This window comes from Salmo salar, chromosome ssa19 (genome assembly GCF_905237065.1).
Source record: "Salmo salar chromosome ssa19, Ssal_v3.1, whole genome shotgun sequence".
Taxonomy (NCBI): domain Eukaryota; kingdom Metazoa; phylum Chordata; class Actinopteri; order Salmoniformes; family Salmonidae; genus Salmo; species Salmo salar.
This window is the reverse complement of record NC_059460.1, coordinates 17,303,262-17,324,041: the sequence shown is the minus strand read 5'-3', so window position 1 is coordinate 17,324,041 and position 20,780 is coordinate 17,303,262. Positions and strand designations below refer to the sequence as shown.

The window sequence follows — 20,780 nt, the reverse complement described above, 5'->3', positions numbered from 1 at the left end:
AGGCTTGGGCGGTATACCGCATATACAGTATACCGGAGTAAAAAACACAGAACGGTTTTCAAAACGATTTCTTTGAAGTTTTTTCCATTTTTTTCAAAAAATTACATTTTTACATTAGTTCCCCAGAACAGTTAAGCCAGTCACATGTTTGTTTTTAATAGCACAATGGGAGAATGCGAGCTGGTGAGTCCATAGCATTCTGTATCTACCGGCGAGTCACTGATGTGCTGTGCACATGAGGTGATGAAGTTACACTTGCATGTAAATGTTTGCCATCAGATATCTTCTAATGGCTTTCTGTAAGAAGTCAAAGAGCTCTGGATGAGTAATCTGTAAAGCTGCCATTTATTCCCTGTGCTTCCTACTACAGTTTTTTTTAATTCTCCCATCTGCTGTGTTTACACATGCTGCTCTTCCTTCAGAAAAGGATGCATCACAACTTTGTCCATTTGCAAATTTCTCTTGTTCGCTTGTAAATGTCCACACACCGAAAATTACATGTTGGTAGTTACTAGCTATGCTTGTATAACTTTATGAGCTGGATTTTCCCGTCTTGGCAATTCGTTTTTTTTTTCGTTTTCTATGTGATTTCGCTATTCGTTTGTGGTCCCAGATCTGTATGTGACAGACAGATAATCAGAGGAGTTGGCTAAAGTGAATGAGTACAGACACACACAGAGAAACTCTCTCACAGTAAGGGAAGAAGAGTTAAAAGGGAGGGAGAGTTGGGTGAGGTCACGTATTGACTCTCTTGGTGGAGCTCCGGTCATTGATTCAAGTCAGCGAGAGTCATTGATTAAGTGACAAATGAAGTTAGCGTACTTCTCCTAGACCTCCCAATCCTGCTCTAGAGGACAGCTCTCCCTGGTTCCTTCCCAAATGGCACCCTATTCCATTTAGGCAAATGCATGCTAAAAATGTATTAGAAGAGTAGAGAGAGAAGGGGGAAGGGACAGGGAGAGGAAGAGAGAGAAAATGCATGCTAAAAATGTATTAGAAGAGAGGGAAAAAGGAAGAAAGAGATAAGAGGGAGAGGAAGAGAGAGGGCGAATAGAGATGGTGAGAGACAACTGGAGACAACAGAGAAGCTTTTAACCTTTGCCAACGAAGGAAATTGCTCTGGCACACGCAAATGCAGAGTGCCCACCAGTGCCGTTAGTCTTTGATTTCCCATGCTCCCCGGGCCCGTCTCTGTAGCCTAGTGTAGTGTAGTGGGGGGCAGCTGTTGGGGACCCTGCTTAAGAATCGCCTAATTTACCTCCCGGCTTGATCTCTACTCAACACAGGTGCTGCCTTGGCACCAGAACACTGTTACCATGGAGATACACTCAGGTGGGATGCCTTGTCCAAGTTACCCAGCCTGCTCTGATCCAGGGATGCCCAGATCATCATCATTAACTAACATAAACAGACAGCCAAACCAGTCACAGCTGTATAGGATAAATGGGACACACAGCATAAATATGGACTTGAGTGCTCCCAAGTGGTTTGAAAGCACAACTGCAGTGCCCACTGAGGAATGCATCGCAATATCATCTCCTTTCTCCTGAAGTGTGCATTTGTTCAAGACTTCCCTTCAATCTAAAAGCATTCGATTGTTGAAGGTAAGGAAAGGAAAGGGGGGTACCTAGTCAATTGTACAACAATGCATTCAACTGAAATGTGTCTTCCGCATTTAACACAACCCCTCTGAATCAGAGAGGTGTGAAGGGTGCCTTAATCGACGTCCACGTCGGCTAGTGGGAGTTTACACCATATTTCTTATACCAGTCATGTCCTTTCAAATCATTAAAGGGAACTGAGTGAACAAGTGCACACTTTAGGAGGAAAGGAGAGATAATTGGGACATAGCGACTGAACCACGATGCACCTGACATGGATAACACAACACGACAACACGGAAAGACCTTACTCAGCGGAATCTACAGTAATGAGCTTTTGCGTTAGTAGCCCTTGGAGTTTCCTTTGGACCTTGTCATCATTAAGTCATGTGGTGTGTGTCTGTAGACAGACACATAGTCCCCCTGTACAAAGCTGGTCTTTCACCTCTCTTATATTTACTTCTCTCCCAGGCCCTGTCAACCAGTGGTGTAGTGCTCTTTTTTAGTTGAGGAAGTGCAAAAAAAAATGTCCAAATAAACGTTTGTTTAACACTAAGAGGACATTTGAATAACATTTATAGTAATATACTGTTAAACCAAAGTTTGTTTGGAATTTACGGTAATATACTGTACCTTTTTTTACAGTAACTTACAGGTAAATGGCTGCCAGTAAAAACTGGATTTGTACTGTAAAAACTGGATTTAAAAAAATAAATTTTACAGTGCAGCGACTGTCACAAAGTGTTACCAAAGTGACGTGAGTTAATAAAGCACCCATAAGGTCATGATGGAGCCAGTCGCCCAACAGTCTGGCTGCTACCTCAGAAGTCTACCCAGAGGGCCGTATTTTATTTTATTACAGTGTGGAGAACCACCTTCTACCAGGGACCTCCCCGAATGTCCTTACACACACACACACACAAACATTAGCCTGTGGGTTATGGATGGGGAGAGAGACACAGACACACTGTCTGGCACACACCACCAACTGAACTCGTCTCATTCCAAAGGTGAAAATGCTAAAATATATTCTGTGGAACTAAAATAAAAAGAAGAATTTATATTTTAACAGTATACTGACATACTGTGTGATTAAACTATTCAAAATTCAACGCAATGAACACTAAACATATGATACAATGTCCACACATTTTCTATGGTGTTATAGTCAAGCAGCTTTGTTTTTCATTCAACACACAACTGACGTTAGCAGGTGTAAGAGAATTTGAATACTTTCAAATGAGCTGCCAGAATAGACTGCATAAAAACGGCTGCTAAACACATTTAGCGGCACTAACATATACCGACCACTAGGGGGCAGAGACATGTCATTATTGACAGGAAACAAGCCCAAAAGGCTTGGTATCGGACCATCTTTACAGCTATCTATCATTTGTTTTTCAACAGGACAATGGCCCAAAGCACACCTCCAGGCTGTGTAAGGGCTATTTGACCAAGAAGGAGAGTGATGGAGTGCTGCATCAGATGACCTTGTCTCCACAATCACCCGACCTTAACCCAATTGAGATGGTTTTGGATGAGTTGGAATGCAGAGTGAAGGAAAAGCAGCCAACAAGTGCACAGCATATGTGGGAACTCCTTCAAGACTGTTGGAAAAGCATTCCAGGTGAAGCTGGTTGAGAGAATGTCAAGAGTGTGCAAAGCTGTCATCAAGGCAAAGGGTGGCTACATTGAAGAATCGCAAATATAAATATATTTTGATTTGTTTAACACTTTTTGGGTTACTACATGATTCCATGAGTTATTAGATGGCTTTATTATTCTACAATGTAGAAAATAGTCAAAATAAAGAAAAACCCTTGAATGAGTAGGTGTGCCCAAACTGACTCCTACTGTATATCTTAAAGATGTTACATGTGGTTCTGAGGGGAATGGTAGCAGATTGAATATTTCACAGACCTGACACATAGATCATCCATGCTCTGGACCAAACACACGTGCAGCCACTAACCCTAACCACATTGCATGGTACAGTATATTACCCATACTTGTTTTTGTGTAGACATCCCAGACAGTGCAATGGTCATTTATTTGCTCATAGAAAATGGGTGTTACAAAGAAATACTAAATGGGACTCTATTCGCTATACAGTGCACTAATTTTGACCTTGGCCCGTAGTGCACTACAAAGGGAATGGGGTGCCATTAGGGACATACAACTATCAGCAGTAATGGCGCTACTTGATCCACCAATCATCAAGACCACGTAGGGAAGATCCTGAGATTGTTCTGTCTCAAGCACCAGTAACAGAGTGTTACCACGACTACCCATAATGGCCACTTGACGAGGCAATGGGGTGACAAATCCTGTTTCTGCCTTCTCCTTAACTCAGTGCTGTGACATGTTCAAAGCCTTTCTGTATGCGATGTGACTAACCTGAGTGTGCGCGCGCACGAGAGAGAAAGAAATCAATGTGAGACTATCAGAGACTGAAAGACAGAACTGCACAAAAAGCTCCCTGCACAAAATCTGCTGTAGTCTAAAATACTCGACAACCATGTCCATACACTCCTGGACACACACTGCATGGAATGTCTACAGGCCTTTGGACTGCTGGTCTGGGCAGCAGACTTGAGCCAACCACAGCTAGACGGACATGTTCCAGCACCTAGATGTATAACGTGCTATCAATCAGGGCTGAGTTTCTGAAACGGACCTGAATGCTGGCCAAGCTTCACACTCCTCCTATTCAAATGGATTGGCAGGGTGTGGACTCAACACGTTCAACGGTAAGAGACGCACTGAAGCGCTCATGACCTCCTCTACCATTCAACTCTGATAGTGTTCCATATGCAACAACACCCTTGCAAATAACAGCTTTTTGTCACTGTCCATTCACTGAGTCTGCATTCCAGATGGCAACCTATTCCCTATACAGTACACTACTGTTGACCAAAGTCCTATTGGCCCTGGTCAGAACTACTGCACTTAAATCAGGAATTGGCTGCCATTTGGGACACAACATCAACACACATAGTGCTCAGCTTCTCCCTGGTTCCCATGGTGACTGAGCCATAAAGGTTTGTTGGTTGTTTCACTCAAGGTTAGCTAAATTAGTCTTAAAAGGATTCTTTCACGACACCGTCTGTCTGCTACAGTGTTTGGTAATTAGTCCTGATTGTTTGAGCGCAAAGAGCACAAGATTGGGTCTGACAATCCTTAGCAAACCCACAACATTGAATCCTACAGTACCGATGTGAAATACACAGAGAGAGTGGGCATGCACATGTGGACATTACTCCACCACTAGCTACGCCAAATAACTACCATTAAGATCAAATTCAACCCCATGCATTTCATCTATCGCTCTATAGCTGGGAGAAAAATGACTGACCAGCTGCAGCTTCACATAGTACATAGCCATGACAACCATTACTCCTGATGAAATCAATATAATGATCATATAAGATAGTGTCCCAAATGGCACCCTATTCCCTATATAGTGCACTACTTTTTACCAGAGCCCTATGGCCCCTGGTCAAAAGTAGTGCACTATATAAGAAATCGAGTGCCATTTGGGACACAAGCCTAAAATAACTACAAGGAAGTCTCTCTTCAGGTCTGTTAGCCTGTTGGGGGCCCTGGCTGGGCTGCTTCGGCTGGCATACTGTTTCTATTAAAGAGAGAGAGAGAGAGAGAGGTGAATATAAGCAGATGCGTGGAACAAATGAGGTCATCACCCACTCCCTGCCCAGGGAGAGAGAGAGAGAGGCGGGGGGAAGAGGGAGAGAGACAGAAAGAGAGAAAGAAAGACAAAGAGAGAGAGGAGAGGAGAGATGTGGCGGGAGAGAAAGAAGGAGGGATGGAGGGATAGGCAGAGCAGATAGAGGAAAGAGGAGAGTGGGTCTTTCACAATGACTAACTATGGAAACGTGATTCCAGCTACCGGAGTGCAAACGCCTTATGTGAAGACTATAACATGACACGGGTGTTTTACCACGCTCATATAACACCAGAGAACACACACACACAGTGTACAGACCATGAAACCACATCATGGGGCAAGCCACATTAACACACCTACAGGCCAACCAACAAACGGAGCGTGTTCGCACACACTGACTGTCTTCCAAATCCATTATGACAAATTGAAGGGCCAAGTCACTTTAAATGTCCTCAAGTCCATGTGACATAATTGACTAGCTGAATGGATGGTACTGTTACTGCTGCACCACAGTCACAAGCAGACCCTACAAACACACTCCTGAGTATTTAAACCGTTACAGATGCCTGTCAAGGGAGTGTGCCTATCCTGAACTACCCTCCCTTACAGACCTGACTCTAGTCAGGAACACCTACTGTATGACCAATGCAAATCAACCACTGTTGAATATAAAGACAGCCTTTAACCAGCCTTGACAGGGTATATACCTTCCTCCTTTACCCCAGGGACAGACAACCCTGTTAGGGGGGGGTTGAGTCTCTCCCTGCCTCTCTTAAACAGTGGCCTTCCCCGGTGCATAGTATGGGCCAGGGCATTCTCAACAGGGCTATGTTCCAGGCAGCACGACTATATTGCACTTAAGTCTCCGCGAACGCGCACACGCCCAGGCGCAGACACACGCATTCTGTCATGCTGTATCACCGCCTGGTATGGCAACGGCACCATCCGCAACCACAAGGCTCTCCAGAGGGTGGTGCAGTCAGCCCAACGCGTCATCGGGGTCACAATGCCTGCCCTCCAGGACACCTACACCCGGTGTCACAGGAAGGCCAAGAAGATGATCAAGGACCTCAGCCAAGCAACGGCCTATTCACCACACTACAATCTAGAAGTTGGAGACAGTAGAGGTGCATCAAAGCTGGGACTGAGATTGAAAAACAGCTTCTATCTCCAGGCCATCAGTTAAATAGTCACCGCTAGTTGGCCTCCGTCCAGTACCCTGCCCTGAACCTTAGTCACTGTTACTAGCCGGCTACCACCCGGTAAACTACCCTTCACCTTAGAGACTGTCACTAGCCGGCTACCACCCAGTACTCTACCCTTCACCTTAGAGACTGTCACTAGCCGGCTACCACCCGGTAAACTACCCTTCACCTTAGAGACTGTCACTAGCCGGCTACCACCCGGTACGCTACCCTTCACCTTAGAGACTGTCACTAGCCGGCTACCACCCGGTAAACTACCCTTCACCTTAGAGACTGTCACTAGCTGGCTACCACCCGGTAAACTACCCTTCACATTAGAGACTGTCACTAGCCGGCTACCACCCGGTACTCTACCCTTCACCTTAGAGACTGTCACTAGCCGGCTACCACCCGGTAAACTACCCTTCACCTTAGAGACTGTCACTAGCCGGCTACTACCCGGTAAACTACCCTTCACCTTAGAGACTGTCACTAGCCGGCTACCACCCGGTAAACTACCCTTCACCTTAGAGACTGTCACTAGCCGGCTACCACCCGGTACTCTACCCTTCACCTTCGAGACTGTCACTAGCTGGCTACCACCCGGTACGCTACCCTTCACCTTAGAGACTGTCACTAGCCGGCTACCACCCGGTAAACTACCCATCACCTTAGAGACTGTCACTAGCCGGCTACCACCCGGTACGCTACCCTTCACCTTAGAGACTGTCACTAGCCGGCTACCACCCGGTAAACTACCCTTCACCTTAGAGACTGTCACTAGCCGGCTACCACCCGGTACTCTACACTTCACCTTAGAGACTGTCACTAGTCGGCTACCACCCGGTACGCTACCCTTCACCTTAGAGACTGTCACTAGCCGGCTACCACCCGGTACTCTACCCTTCACCTTAGAGACTGTCACTAGCCGGCTACCACCCGGTACGATAACCCTTCACCTTAGAGACTGTCACTTGCCGGCTACCACCCGGTACGCTACCCTTCACCTTAGAGACTGTCACTAGTCGGCTACCACCCGGTACGCTACCCTTCACCTTAGAGACTGTCACTAGTCGGCTACCACCCGGTACTAATAATTTGACCTACTGTTTTACCCACTAAATATGTATATACTGTGTTCTAGTCATGGCTCATCCTATATAACTACTTATCTATTCATATACTGTCCACACTGCATTTACACACCATTCAGATACATATATATTTATATTCCGGATTCTGACGTTTTGATACATCTTAACTTGTTCTTTTTGTTGGATTATTAACTGTTGGATTATGTGTGTAGTTATTGTATTGCCAGATATTGCTGCATTGTTGGCGCTAGGGGAAAAAAAGCCTTCGCTGCACCTGGGATAACATCTGCAAAACAGTCTATGCGACCAATAAACTTTGATTTGACACACCCACACCCACACCCACACTAAGATGAAGGGATTGCCACTCGCTGCTGCGCTCAACTGGCATTAGTTTCCTGCTTGTACTACAATCACACTTCCTGTGAAAGCTGGAGAAGCGAAGGTCGGGAGCACAGATTAGAAAGATAACCAGAACTAGGTCTGAAATGGCACTCTATTCTCTAAATAGTGCACTACTTTAGACCAGAGCCCTGGTCAAGTAGTTCACTAAATAGGGATTAGGGTGTCATTTGGGATGCACTCCAATTCTGCTATAGGTAAAGAATGTAAAGAAAGAGGTACACTAAAAAGCATATCTTCATTTAGTATAGACAACCTAATATACTCTGTTTGTTCCTACTGTCAAGGCAGAGGTGGTTGTGCTCCAAACTGGTTTTGATGTCAAACCAAAATTACATTGTGTAAGAAGCGGAAGGAAGCAGGCTAGACTTTTTTTTAAGACTGGGCTGACCGGCTCCACAACCCTGTCTGTCAGTAAGTCAGTCAGTCAGTCTGTCTGGAGGTCATATAGGCCTTAAACAATGCTGTTAGCTTTAAACTGCTCATTAATCACTGGCGAGCAGCAACACGTACAGGCAGAGTCCCAAATTACACTCATTTCCATATATAGTGCACTACTTTTGACCAGGGCCAATAGGGCTCCGATCAAAAGTAGTTCACTATGTAGGGAATCTGGTGCCAGTTGGGACGCACAATGCACACACAGTACAGTGGATATGCATAGCATTACACGTACAGCCACTACTGTGAACAGACCTAGTGCTTTTAAAGGTGCTGCATGTGTCAGTCTCATGACAATGGCCTCAGTGCAGTTATGCAGACAGACAGATGGACTGTCTTGCATTTATGCATGCCGAGATATATAGGATCCTAAATATAACATTACATAGAAACTGTTTTCATGGTCTTTAAACTCAGCAGGGTATACTCTTGTCACAGCCATACATAGTACCAGTCAAAAGTTTGGACACACCTACTCATTCAAGGGTTTTTTTCTTTATTTGTACTATTTTCTACATACAGGAATAATAGTGAAGACATCAAAACTATGAAATAACACATATAGAATCATGTAGTAACTAAAAAAAGTGTTAAACAAATCAAAATATATTTTATGTTTGAGATACTTGAAAGTAGCCACCCTTTGCCTTGATGACAGCTTTGCACACTCTTGGCATTCTCTCAACCAGCTTCACCTGGAATGCTTTTCCAACAGTCTTGAAGGACAGTCATCCGTTCACCTACTCTGTGTCTCACAAAGACACGGCGGTTGGAACCAAAAATCTCAAATCTGGACTCATCAGACTAAAGGACAGATTTCCACTGGTCTAATGTCCATAGCTCGTTTTTCTTGGTCCAAGCATGTCTCTTCTTATTATTTATGTCCTTTAGTAGTGGTTTCTTTGCAGCAATTTGACCATGAAGGCCTGATTCACGCAGTCTCCTCTGAACAGTTGATGCTGAGATGTGTCTGTTACTTGAACTCTGTGAAGCATTTATTTGGGCTGCAATCTGAGGTGCATGTCTAGTAAATTGTCCTCTGCAGCAGAGGAAACTCTGGGTCTTCCTTTCCTGTGGCGGTCCTCATGAGAGCCAGTTTCATAATAGTGCTTGATGGTTTATGGGACTGCACTTGAAGAAACTTTCAAAGTTCTTGAAATTTTCCGGACTGACTGACCTTCATGTCATTAAGTAATGATGGAGTGCCATGTCTCTTTGCTTATTTGAGCTGTTCTTGCCATAATATGGAATTGGTCTTTTACCAAATAGGGCTATCTTCTGTATACCACCCCTACCTTGTTACAACACAACTGAATGGCTCAAACGCATTAAGGAAAGAAATTCCACAAATTAACAAGGCACATCTGTCAATTGAAATGCATTCCAGGTGACTACTTTATGACGCAGGTTGAGAGAATGCCAAGAGTGTGCAAAGCTGTCATCAAGGCAAAGGGTGGCTACTTTGAAGAATCTCAAATATAATATAATATAATATATATATATTTTTTTTTTTTTAATGTCAGGAATTGTGAAAAACGGTGTTTATATGTATTTGGCTAAGGTGTATGTAAGCTTCCGACTTCAACTGTGTGTGTGTGTGTGTGTGTGTGTGTAAATATATATATATATATACACCGTTTTATATATATATATATCAACGGTGTGTATATATATATATACACACTGCTCAAAAAAATAAAGGGAACACTTAAACAACACAATGTAACTCCAAGTCAATCACACTTCTGTGAAATCAAACTGTCCACTTAGGAAGCAACACTGATTGACAATACATTTCACATGCTGTTGTGCAAATGAAATAGACAACAGGTGGAAATTACTTCTCAGTTCCTATGCTTCCTGGCTGATGTTTTGGTCACTTTTGAATGCTGGCGGTGCTTTCACTCTAGTGGTAGCATGAGACGGAGTCTACAACCCACACAAGTAGCTCAGGTAGTGCAGCTCATCCAGGATGGCACATCAATGCGAGCTGTGGCAAGAAGGTTTGCTGTGTCTGTCAGCGTAATGTCCAGAGCATGGAGGCGCTACCAGGAGACAGGCCAGTACATCAGGAGATGTGGAGGAGGCCGTAGGAGGGCAACAACCCAGCAGCAGGACCGCTACCTCCGCCTTTGTGCAAGGAGGAGCAGGAGGAGCACTGCCAGAGCCCTGCAAAATGACCTCCAGCAGGCCACAAATGTGCATGTGTCTGCTCAAACGCTCAGAAACAGACTCCATGAGGGTGGTATGAGGGCCCGATGTCCACAGGTGGGGGTTGTGCTTACAGCCCAACACCGTGCAGGACGTTTGGCATTTGCCAGAGAACACCAAGATTGGAAAATTTGCCACTGGCGCCCTGTGCTCTTCACAGATGAAAGCAGGTTCACACTGAGCATGTGACAGACGTGACAGAGTCTGGAGACGCCGTGGAGAACGTTCTGCTGCCTGCAACATCCTCCAGCATGATCGGTTTGGCGGTGGGTCAGTCATGGTGTGGGGTGGCATTTCTTTGGGGGGCCGCACAGCCCTCCATGTGCTCGCCAGAGGTAGCCTGACTGCCATTAGGTACCGAGATGAGATCCTCAGACCCCTTGTGAGACCATATGCTGGTGCGGTTGGCCCTGGGTTCCTCCTAATGCAAGACAATGCTAGACCTCATGTGGCTGGAATGTGTCAGCAGTTCCTGCAAGAGGAAGGCATTGATGCTATGGACTGGCCCGCCTGTTCCCCAGACCTGAATCCAATTGAGCACATCTGGGACATCATGTCTCGCTCCATCCACCAACGCCACGTTGCACCACAGACTGTCCAGGAGTTGGCGGATGTTTTAGTCCAGGTCTGGGAGGAGATCCCTCAGGAGACCATCCGCCACCTCATCAGGAGCATGCCCAGGCGTTGTAGGGAGGTCATACAGGCACGTGGAGGCCACACACACTACTGAGCCTCATTTTGACTTGTTTTAAGGACATTACATCAAAGTTGGATCAGCCTGTAGTGTGGTTTTCCACTTTAATTTTGAGTGTGACTCCAAATCCAGACCTCCATGGGTTGATAAATTGGATTTCCATTGATTATTTTTGTGTGATTTTGTTGTCAGCACATTCAATTATGTAAAGAAAAAAGTATTTAATAAGATTATTTCTTTCATTCAGATCTAGGATGTGTTGTTTAAGTGTTCCCTTTATTTTTTTGACCAGTATATATATATATATATATATATATATATATATATATATACACACACACACACACACACACACACACACACACACACACACACACAGTTGAAGTCGGAAGTTTACATACACCTTAGCCAAATACATATAAACACCGGTGTTTATATATACGGTGTTTATATGTATTTGGCTAAGGTGTATGTAAGCTTCCGACTTCAACTGTGTGTGTGTGTGTGTCTGTGTGTGTGTGTGTAAATATATATATATATATATACCGTTTTATATATATATCAACGGTGTGTATATATATATATATATATATATATATATATATATATATATATACACACACACACACACACACACACACAATTCCTGACATTTAATCCTAGTAAGAATTCCCTGTTTTAGGTCAGTTAGGATCACCACTTTATTTTAAGAATGTGAAATGTCAGAATAATAGAGAGTGATTTATTTCAGCTTTTATTTCTTTCATCACATTCCCAGTGGTTCAGAAGTTTACATACACTCAATTAGTATTTGGTAGCATTGCCTATAAATTGTTTAACTTGGGTCAAATGTTTCGGGTAGCCTTCCACAAGCTTCCCCCAATAAATTGGGTGAATTTTGGCCCATTTCTCCTGACAGAGCTGGTGTAACGGAGTCAGGTTTGTAGGCCTCCTTGCTCGCACACACTTTTTCAGTTCTGCCCACAAATTTTCTATGGGATTGAGGTAAGGGCTTTGTGATGGCCACTCCAATACCTTGACTTTGTCGTCCTTAAGCCATTTTGTCACAACTTTGGAAGTATGCTTGGGGTCATTGTCCATTTGGAAGACCCATTTGCGACCAAACTTTAACTTCCTGACTGATGTCTTGAGATGTTGCTTCAATATATCCAAGGCAGTTAACCCACTGTTCCTAGGCCATCATTGAAAATAAGATTTTGTTCTTAACTGACTTACCTAGTTAAATAAAGATTTACATTTTTTTTTGTATAAAAACATATCCACATAATTTTCCTTCCTCATGATGCCATCTATTTTGTGAAGTGCACCAGTCCCTCCTGCAACAAAGCACCCCCACAACATGATGCTGCCATCCCCCGTGCTTCACGGTTGAGATGGTGTTCTTCAGCTTGCATGCCCCTCCCTTTTTCCTCCAAACATAATGATGGTCATTATGGCCAAACAGTTCTATTTTTGTTTCATCTGACCAGAGGACATTTCTACAAAAAGTATGATCTTTGTCCCCGTTGCAAACCGTAGTCTGGCTTTTTTATGGCGGTTTTGGAGCAGTGGCTTCTTCCTTGCTGAGCTGCCTTTCAGGTTATGTCGATATAGGACTTGTTTTACTATTGATATAGATACTCCTGTAACTGTTTCCTCCAGCATCTTCACAAGGTCCTTTGCTGTTCTGGGATTGATTTGCACTTTTCGCACCAAAGTACGTTCATCTCTAGGAGACAGAACGCGTCTCCTTCCTGAGCGGTATGACGGCTGCGTGGTCCCATGGTGTTTATACTTGCGTACTATTGTTTGTACAGATGAACGTGGTACCTTCATGCATTTTTTTTTCTGAGCTCTTGGCTGATTTCTTTTGATTTCCCCATGATGTCAAGCAAAGAGGCCTTGAAATACATCCACAGGTACACCTCCAATTGACTCAAATTATGTCAATTAGCCTATCAGAAGCTTCTAAAGCCATGACATCATTTTCTGGAATTTTCCAATCTGTTTAAAGGCACAGTCAACTTAGTGTATGTAAACTTCTGACCCACTGGAATTGTGATACAGTGAATTAATCTGGCTATAAACAATTGTTGGAAAAATGATGTCCTAACCGACTGTGTGTGTGTGTGTGTGTGTGTGTGTGTGTGTGTGTGTGTGTGTGTGTGTGTGTGTGTGTGTGTGTGTGTGTGTATGTATGTGTATGTGTATATATAAATATATTCATTCTATATTTTTCCCCCTTACAAGCTCTGACTTTGCTGATAGCTACTTTATTGAGATGAAATGTACTTACAATGACTGTGATATGTGTTTGTTCCACCTAGCTACCTTAAGTTGAATGCACTAACTGTCAGTCACTCTGGATAAGAGCATCTGCTAAACGACTAAAAGATGTTATGTATGGCTCTCTGGGTATAGCAGTGTACTGTACTGTCACTGATGTTAAAGGACAGAGCTACTCGTATTGTCTCTACTGCTATTTCCTGTCCATGTGCAGGGGAGTTTGATGGGGAATAGCACGGAACCCAGGGCCTGAATACCAGACTGTGTTGATATGAGAGGGATGAAAACAGAAGCATGGCATGCCACCTGGAAAAACCAGCTCACGAATCCGGACCACCGCTCTAACACACACACACAAACACACACACACACACACACACACACACACACACACACACACACACACACACACACACACACACACACACACAGATACACACACACACACCTCCACCTCCTGTCTGGTTGACAAACTGTCCCATAAACAGCAGCACTTCCTACAGGCCGGAGATTAACACACAGCTCTGGTTCACAACGTCTAAAGAAACACCACCGTCATAACTGGAGGTGGCATGGTCTCTCTACCCACTCTGTTTGGCTTTCAATCTAGAGTGAACCCACACACATGTACGCAACCACACATACACATACCTACACACACACGCAAGCACCCACACACACGCTGTACCAGCCAGCAGTCAAATAAAGTTTGCCAGAGGAAACTACAGTAGTCTGGATGTACTAGAAGAAGGAAATAGTCTCCAACGGCCTTGGGCTAATATTTGGCTTGACTAAAATGTAAATGGAGAATGTGTTTTCTCAAATGTTCCCATCCTATCCCTTACTATAGCTGATTAGAATGACCTCTACTGCTATTACTAAAGCTCTCTCTATCTCTGTTCTATAGTAGCATAACACCAGATATCACTCTGATTCAACACATTAAGGCCTTTTCACACTGCATTGTTCTTAGCCCCAGGTTAAGACTGGCCCTGGGCTAGCTTAGCCAGTGTTCACACAAGTACGGCTAGGTGAAACCAACTTTTCTGGTGTAGAATATTCAAATTAGGTATCAAAGGAACTCTGATTGGCTAGCCCCTGGGTTAAGGTTGGTGCTAGCCCACTTTAGAATGTGCACGTGTGAACACTCGCTTAGCCCCAAGCTCAAATCTCCCTTAGCCCAGTGCTTTGAGGTACTTAGCCCTTGGCTAAGTGCAGTGTGAACGTGCCTTTAGTAATCTAATCTAACACAGCACCTAACTAACCAAGCCCTTTTGTGAGCCACATAAACCACTGAATCCCTGTCAACAGCGTTCGTCTATTGTCCATATGCCATTATACGGCAGCGTGTTTGTAGATAAAGTATGGCTGCAATGACATCTTATGACAGGCAGGGGGCTCATGATTCTTCTCAGTAGAAATATGAAAGCAGATTTTCATAAGTGAAAAGATCTCGTAAATAGACAGTGCAGCCAAAAACCACGCCCACTCAAAGTTTACAAAGACTGTTTCTCTGTTTTATAGAGTTCATTAGTCATTCAACCATAGGCAGCAGCAGCAGCGTGTCACATTTAAGTAATTTAGTTATCTATTTTTACACTTAAATATCTAGTTTTAGACATTGTCATTTTCTTTTTCACTTTGTTCTCCAGTTCTCAATTTTGAGGAGATAAGACAGCTAGCATCTGGTAGGAAATGGCCTGTGAATTCATCTGAGAAATATGCCTCAGTATTTGCCAGTATTGTAAGCCTGGGCATCACTTGGCTGCTACTTTGGGGATCATAGCAGGAAGTGGCAGACGAATTGGTCCAGTTATAACACAACATGCATCATCACATGGGTATATGCAAAGCAGGAAGGACATCTCAGCAAATGATTTTACCCTGAAATAGCTCAAATAGCTTCCTGAGGTGTATCAAGCCCACTGACCACAGCGTGACTCACCCTGTCTTTATCATCGGCCACATCACACAGTGTGTCGTCCAGATCCAGTATGCCTCCGTCCCCATGCTCCAACCTGTGCACCTGTAGCCAGTAGCCAGGATCCTAGAGGGAGGGAGAGAGAAGAGACATGGATTATCTTAGAGAGAAGAGAGTGGAGACGGCTTATTTTAGAGAAGAGAGGTGAGACATGGATTATTTTAGAGAGAAGAGGTAAAACATGGCTTATCTTAGAGAGAAGAGGTGAGACATGGCTTATTTTAGAGAGAAGAGATGAGACGTGGCTTATCTTAGAGAGAAGAGGTGAGACGTGGCTTATTTTAGAGAGAAGAGGTAAGACGTGGCTTATTTTAGAGCGAAGAGGTAAGAGATGGCTTATTTTAGAGAGAAGAGGTAAGACATGGCTTATCTTAGAGAGAAGAGGTAAGACATGGCTTATCTTAGAGAGAAGAGAAACGAGACATGGCTTATTTTAGATAGAAGAGAAACGAGACATGGCTTATTTTAGAGAGAAGAGGTAAGACATGGCTTATCTTAGAGAGAAGAGAAACGAGACATGGCTTATTTTAGAGAGAAGAGAAACGAGACATGGCTTATTTTAGAGAGAAGTGACATGGCTTATTTTAGAGAGAAGAGACATGGCTTATCTTAGAGAGAAGAGATATGGCTTATCTTAGAGAGAAGAGATATGGCTTATTTTAGAGAGAAGAGACATGGCTTATCTTAGAGAGAAGAGACATGGCTTATCTTAGAGAGAAGAGGTGAGACGGTTATTTTAGACTAGATTGAAATAAGGTAGATGGAGCGGGAGATGGAAAGAGAGAGGCAGCATTAGCTAAGACTTAGGCAACACAGAGAGAGTTCTAGGCAGGTAACAGGTTGAGGTTGATTTGGTTCTCTCTGGACCATGACCTTTTCTGCAGGAAGAGAGCTGAATTTGGGGGGGGGGGTAGATATTAGACCGTGTGAAAAAGTAGCGGTTGGCAGATAGGAGGCAAAGGATAAGGTTCAAAAGAGCGGTTTTATTCACAAAATGAGGATAGGCTAGTGATGGTAGCAGTATTTAGGATCAATAATAATGTTGGCAATATATACAAAAATGACTTACAAAACAAACGCTTTACAGAAATAAACTGGTTGTGAAACCAAAATCAAACCTTTCAATCAATCCAATCTGGCCTAGAATCAGCCTACATGCCCTGTAACATCACAGACAGCCTAAACGCATGGACGCTTTCATAAACAAAGATTACCAAACATTGGCAAAGCTCGGTAGAAATACCTTGCTTGAGCTACTTCCCACAAATTCCACGTTGCTGGGCAAAACCATTGGGTACACATAACCAGTGAACTGGTGGAAATACAAGCTGAAGGTTACAAACATCTCGCTCACTGTTGTGGCACTGGGCCATTGGGCCCGCCCTGCAACCTCATTGGATAATGCTGTGCCATCTTCTTTCACTGTGCAACTTATCAATGTGCATCTTGCTAGCTGTCACTCAAATACCGAGGGGCTGAAGCTCATAGGCTACAACTCAAATTGTTAGGGGGGTGGCCCAAGTGGGCCAAGCTTGCAGTGCTCAAAATATCAGCACACAGCTTCCAGAAAACAGTTGCTTACAAACTAAGGATTTTATGGCTAATTGAGGTAAAACATAAGTTCTGTTGACAGATTATCCATGTATGAGCTACACATTGACACATCTAGCCCAAAGCAGGCGGTTAAAAAATACTTAAGTAGTCGCAATAGTTCCAGGACTTGTCTTTAGCTCAAGTAAAGGGAGAGTGGGGCTTGGACTTAAGCGCATGCACGCCTGTCGCCGTCACAGACTGGCATTGCAATATAAAATGATGTAATCCGTCTCCCACCCATGTATTTAGATAAGTGTGCAAAGCCATGGCAGGGCTTTAGGCCAGATATACAGACAGATACACAGACATTCATCTGATAAGAAATGCCTGCTTTTCCAGCTTTGAGCAAAACTAAAAGGTGAAGCAAGGTGAAGAAAAGCAGTCCACCCCCCTAACCCTCATAGCACACAGGTAGTGAAGTGTAGACCACACAGGTCAGAAGTTAAGCCAAACATCTCAGCTCAGCTCGTTTCCTTCATATCCTTATTAGGATAACCTCTGGGGATGGCTGACTGACTACTGGGCTTTAAATGCACACACATACACACAGAGACAGACAGACAGATAGACGGACAAACTAACAAGCTGGCCTTCCCTAATGTTTTCCCCTCCACACTACCGAATAGAGTCTGTGGGTTTGATGCCTTCATGCACATTTCTGGACCCTTTCTGTAAATTGTAAACAGAGTGGTACGCCAGGCCAAGAGCTTCCAAAGTCAAACGGGGAATAATTGTGTGGTCTTTTCCTTCTATTTGTGGTTATTATAAGGGGTACAAGAATTCCCCCTGTAGTTCTGACACCAGAGAAAAAGATGGGAGTTACTATAAATACGTTTATTACAATAGATGGTCTTGAATATCAAATGATATTCATAATACACTTTAGAATTGACTTTTGTGAGGCAAAAATGGTAGGACAAAGAAAAGTAATAGAAATGTATATTCAAAACCAGCTCAACCACAGTAGTATTTTAGCAGTAATGTTATTTTATTGTCATACGAACAAAAATCATAACACTAAAATACAGATGTAACAATTACACAGAAAACCAAGACATGAGAGAAAATTAGTGTGGAATCTGGAAGCCATTTCAGACCACAAACCCACTACAAGAAACAGCAAATATCACAACAAATTTCTGACATGGGTCTACTTCCAGATCTCCCTCAGTGAAATCGGACAAGCAGCCAAGTTACAGGGATTGGAGATCAATAAATCCCCATAATGGATCAAAAGCTTAGGTTATGTCCCAAATGGAACCCTATTCCCTATATAGTGCACTACTTTTAACCAAAGTCCTATGGGCCCTACATTAGGGAATAGGGTGACATTTGGGACACAGCCTTAATTAATATCAGTGCCAAGCGATGGAGCATGTAGCCTAGGATATTCATGCTACTGTACAGCTAGATTAGATTAGGTCGATTTTTATTGACCTCCGAGGAGGTCAGGACACACTGGCCCTGTCCCAGCTGACAACCCTGGTGGGCTGTACTGAGCCGATGGCCCAGTCTGCTGCCCTGTAACCCTTCTGTGTGCGTGAAACACTTAGGGACATAGAGGGGATACAGGGATATGTCCCATGACCATAGAGGGGTTGAGGGAACATAATGGGACACACAAAGCCCATTCCAAATGGAACCCTTTTCTCCTACAGTGCACTACTTTTGACCAGGGCTCATAAGGCTTTGGTCAAAGTAGTACACTTATAGGGATAGTGTGCCTTTTGGGGTGCAGACACTGTGCCCTTCTGTCCCCCTGTGGCCATGGAACACTCTGTCACACTCCCTCACCTCCCCTGGCCATAGGACACTCTGTCCCCTTGTATTACCCCAGTGTGACCTGCCCCCCGAGGGCTAAACAGCTGGCCACATCAACTGAGCACAGCTCTGGTACACATGCTGAGAGAGCACACACACAGTCAGATGCACAAACACATGCAAACTGGTACAACCACAGAATGATCCCTCCAACACTTCAATGTACATTTAATTGAACACAGAACACACTAACACTTCAATACACCAAAACTGAACAAAAAACACCGTAGGCCTACATCAACTTGAATTCATTTGACATCGCTTATTTCTCCACTCACCCCAGTGATTCACCCCAGTTGGACTTCAAATAGAACGTTCATCGCCATCTCTCCATCAGACAGCAGGACCATGGCAGAGTGCGACAGTGTTTTTCTTTTTTTAAATTCCGCCACCACCTACAAGCAAGACCTCCATTGTAAAAGAACCATTTATATTACAGTAAAGCATGACAGTGTCTGAGAGGACAGGGGGTAGAGTTAACTCAAGGATAGTCTGTGGGAAATGGTCAACCCGAGGATCATTTGTCATGGGTGCGTCCCAAATTGCACCCTATTCCCTATGGGCCCTGGTCAAAAATAGTGCACTATAAAGGGACTACAGTGCCATTTGGGACATATCCCATATAAAAGGTTCTGCAGAGGGATAAAAAAAAAATAAACAAATCTTTAAGGAGCTCCAGCTCTCTAAAGCGAACATTGTTCTCCCTGTGAGAAATGTAGTGTTCCGCTTGTTTCTGTTTCACCGCCAGACTAGCCAACTGTTTCATGTTCTCTTTCATCAGATGACAAGTTCAAACACACCAAAAGTGAACATCTCCTAAATGTTATTCAATACCTTAATTGTTACTCTGAAGTATCGTGTGAAAATACGTGCTTAAAGCAGTCCATTAAGATAAGAGCTTTACCTTTCCTGAGCCCTAAAAAGCCATCGCAAAGCCACCCATTCTTGTTATGAATCTAGTTATTAGTCTTAACAAATGACTCCAGTGACAAAGTAGGCTACCAAGAGTGATGTAGTCTCTTCAAGAGAAGAAAAACCTGAAATCTCTGATCCCCTGTGTTGACCCAGTGACCTGTTGTGTCACACTGTCTGCTACCTCATTCCTTCAGCCATTATTACCCCCACCCTCGTCTCGACAGGTGTCTCTTTATCTGATCCTAAGGAGGTTCATATTAGTCTGTACACTCTTACAACCCTCTTACAACACCTCGCCAGACAATGGCCCAGTCTCTTCACCTCATTAGCAGGCTCTTTGTGCTGGTAGGAGCTGCTTTCAGTGTGAGACCACAAGAAGACTTCTGCATACAACTCTGAGGGGGGCCAGTATGCTGCCTGCCTGAGAAGCAAAAAGCTGATTCACAACATAATGATGCCATCTCTTAACACACAGACTGAGGAGACGAAGGTGTCTGAGAGACCGACAGCGGTCAAGAGCAACAGGTTCCCTGTTTAAGTTGTGTAGTAGAATTAATCAAAATAGCAGTGGGCAGACATTATTATAGACAGGAAGGAACACCATCACAGACACGAAATGAGTCTGACGTTGGTTCTATTGCAGATATGTTGTGTGAGTAACGATATAGATATTTCTCATTAACAAATGCATTAGCCGTCCGACAGGAATCTGGGGGATTTTTGAAGATGATATTTGAGTTCAGTAAGAACGGAAGGAGATATTAACCAAATCAGACCCTTGTGAATGTGACTTCCCAAGCCACACGTAACGACACAGCACAGTGCAGTCAGAGATGGTGGATGAAAGTGTCCAGGGTCTATTATCACCTGGA

General features: G+C 43.8%; 1 protein-coding gene across 2 annotated transcripts in view; it reads right to left on the bottom strand.

Annotated features, from left to right (window-relative positions):
* The window catches only part of LOC106578541 (partitioning defective 3 homolog), a 566,386-nt gene that overhangs the window by 488,105 nt on the left and 57,501 nt on the right, over positions 1-20,780 (bottom strand). For both annotated transcript variants that reach the window (XM_014157480.2, XM_014157481.2), the window contains exon 2: positions 15,544-15,645. In XM_014157480.2, coding sequence (XP_014012955.1) covers positions 15,544-15,645 — 102 coding nt within the window. The remainder of the gene's footprint in view (positions 1-15,543; positions 15,646-20,780) is intronic.